We start from the raw sequence: 1,444 nt of genomic DNA, 5'->3' as shown, positions 1-1,444 counted from the left end.
CCTCTTGCGCAGTGTACAGAATAAAGAGCTTAGGCAAGTGCGCATGCATTTGGAGAAATTGGATATGGGACAGAATTTAATAGATGTCTTGGATACGGATTGTTTTCAAACCAACTATTCGGATGTACATATACGGGCATTGAATTTGGAAAAGAATTATATTAGAGAATTACCGGCCGCAGTGTTTAAGGAGATAGGTATAGTGCATCTGGTATTGGCCTTCAATGTTATCGAACGTATTCACATCCAAGCCTTTGAGGGTATAGAGGATTCTTTGGAGTATTTGGATTTGGAAAGAAACTATTTGAATTCAGTGCCGGGAGCTTTAAGAAAATTGAATAAGTTAAAGTATTTATACTTAACGTCCAATAATATTTGTCAATTACAAAATCTACCAGAGAATACGGATCATTTAAGAGTGTTGTCTTTATCGGGCAATAATTTTACCATGATTCCTGTGGTGGGTTTAAAGAATTACACCAATTTGTCGTATTTAAATATGGGTTACAATTCCATAACTGATATACCGGAGGGCATATTTTTGGTGGATGGCTGGGGCTCTAATTTGCAGACGATATTGTTAAGGAATAATAAAATTACTCATTTGCATTTGGGCTCCTTTGCGGGATTGGATCAGATACAGGAAATATCTTTAAGTTTCAATGACATTAATATTCATCATCCTATGGTTTTTGAAAATGTTTCAAAATCTTTGAAAATATTGGAATTATCTTTTGCGGTATTTCCGGCGCGCAGCATGGAATCCATAGATCCTTTAGATGCTTTATATCCTTTGTCACAACTTATGTGGTTGGGTTTGGATAACAACAATCTTAAGAGCTTAAACAATGAATCGTTTTCGAATATGAGAGAACTTTCCTACATCAATTTGGGTTTTAATCAATTGAAATCTTTGCCCAAAGGTTTATTCATACCCGATATACATTCTCATTTGGTGGAAATCGATTTGGGCTATAATTCTCTGGAGCGTATAGCAGCGCGAACATTTTATAATTTGGGTGATTTACAGACTTTAAATTTGCAGTCGAATAAAATTAAAATCATAGAAAAAGATGCCTTTTACAATTTGGAATTTCTAAGATATATTGATCTTTCCTTTAACAAAATATCCAATATATCGCATCAGGCTTTTACAATATTACCCAACTTGGCTTCTTTGGACTTAATGTTTAATAATCTGTGTTCTTTTTCCCTGAAAGCATTTCATTTTGTTTCCAACACCACCACTCCTTTAAAGCTGAACTTAACCTATAATCGCATAGCATACTTTGAGGATATATTGACTTCTTATATGTACATCTATCATTTGGATATGAGCAATAATTTAATCTCACGCACCGATAGTTTTACCAATTTGGCAAATACCTTAAGATTCCTAAACTTGGCCAACAATGATATACAATCTTTGGCCAATCATGCTTTT

At 34.2% G+C, this 1,444-nt stretch overlaps 1 protein-coding gene across 1 annotated transcript; it reads left to right on the top strand.

Moving 5' to 3' along the window:
* Positions 1-4: 4 nt before the first annotated feature.
* LOC124421131 (chaoptin-like) lies at positions 5-1,438 on the top strand (the record flags this gene model as incomplete). The annotated part of the gene is made up of 1 exon (XM_046955955.1): positions 5-1,438. A coding segment is annotated over one exon (1,434 nt), but the record flags the coding sequence as incomplete, so codon positions are not given.
* Between the last annotated feature and the right edge of the window lie 6 nt (positions 1,439-1,444).

Source organism: Lucilia cuprina, unplaced genomic scaffold (assembly GCF_022045245.1).
Source record: "Lucilia cuprina isolate Lc7/37 unplaced genomic scaffold, ASM2204524v1 Scaffold_2361, whole genome shotgun sequence".
Lineage (NCBI taxonomy): Eukaryota > Metazoa > Arthropoda > Insecta > Diptera > Calliphoridae > Lucilia > Lucilia cuprina.
The sequence above is the reverse complement of the archived record's forward strand: the minus strand, read 5'-3'. Positions and strand labels throughout refer to the sequence as shown.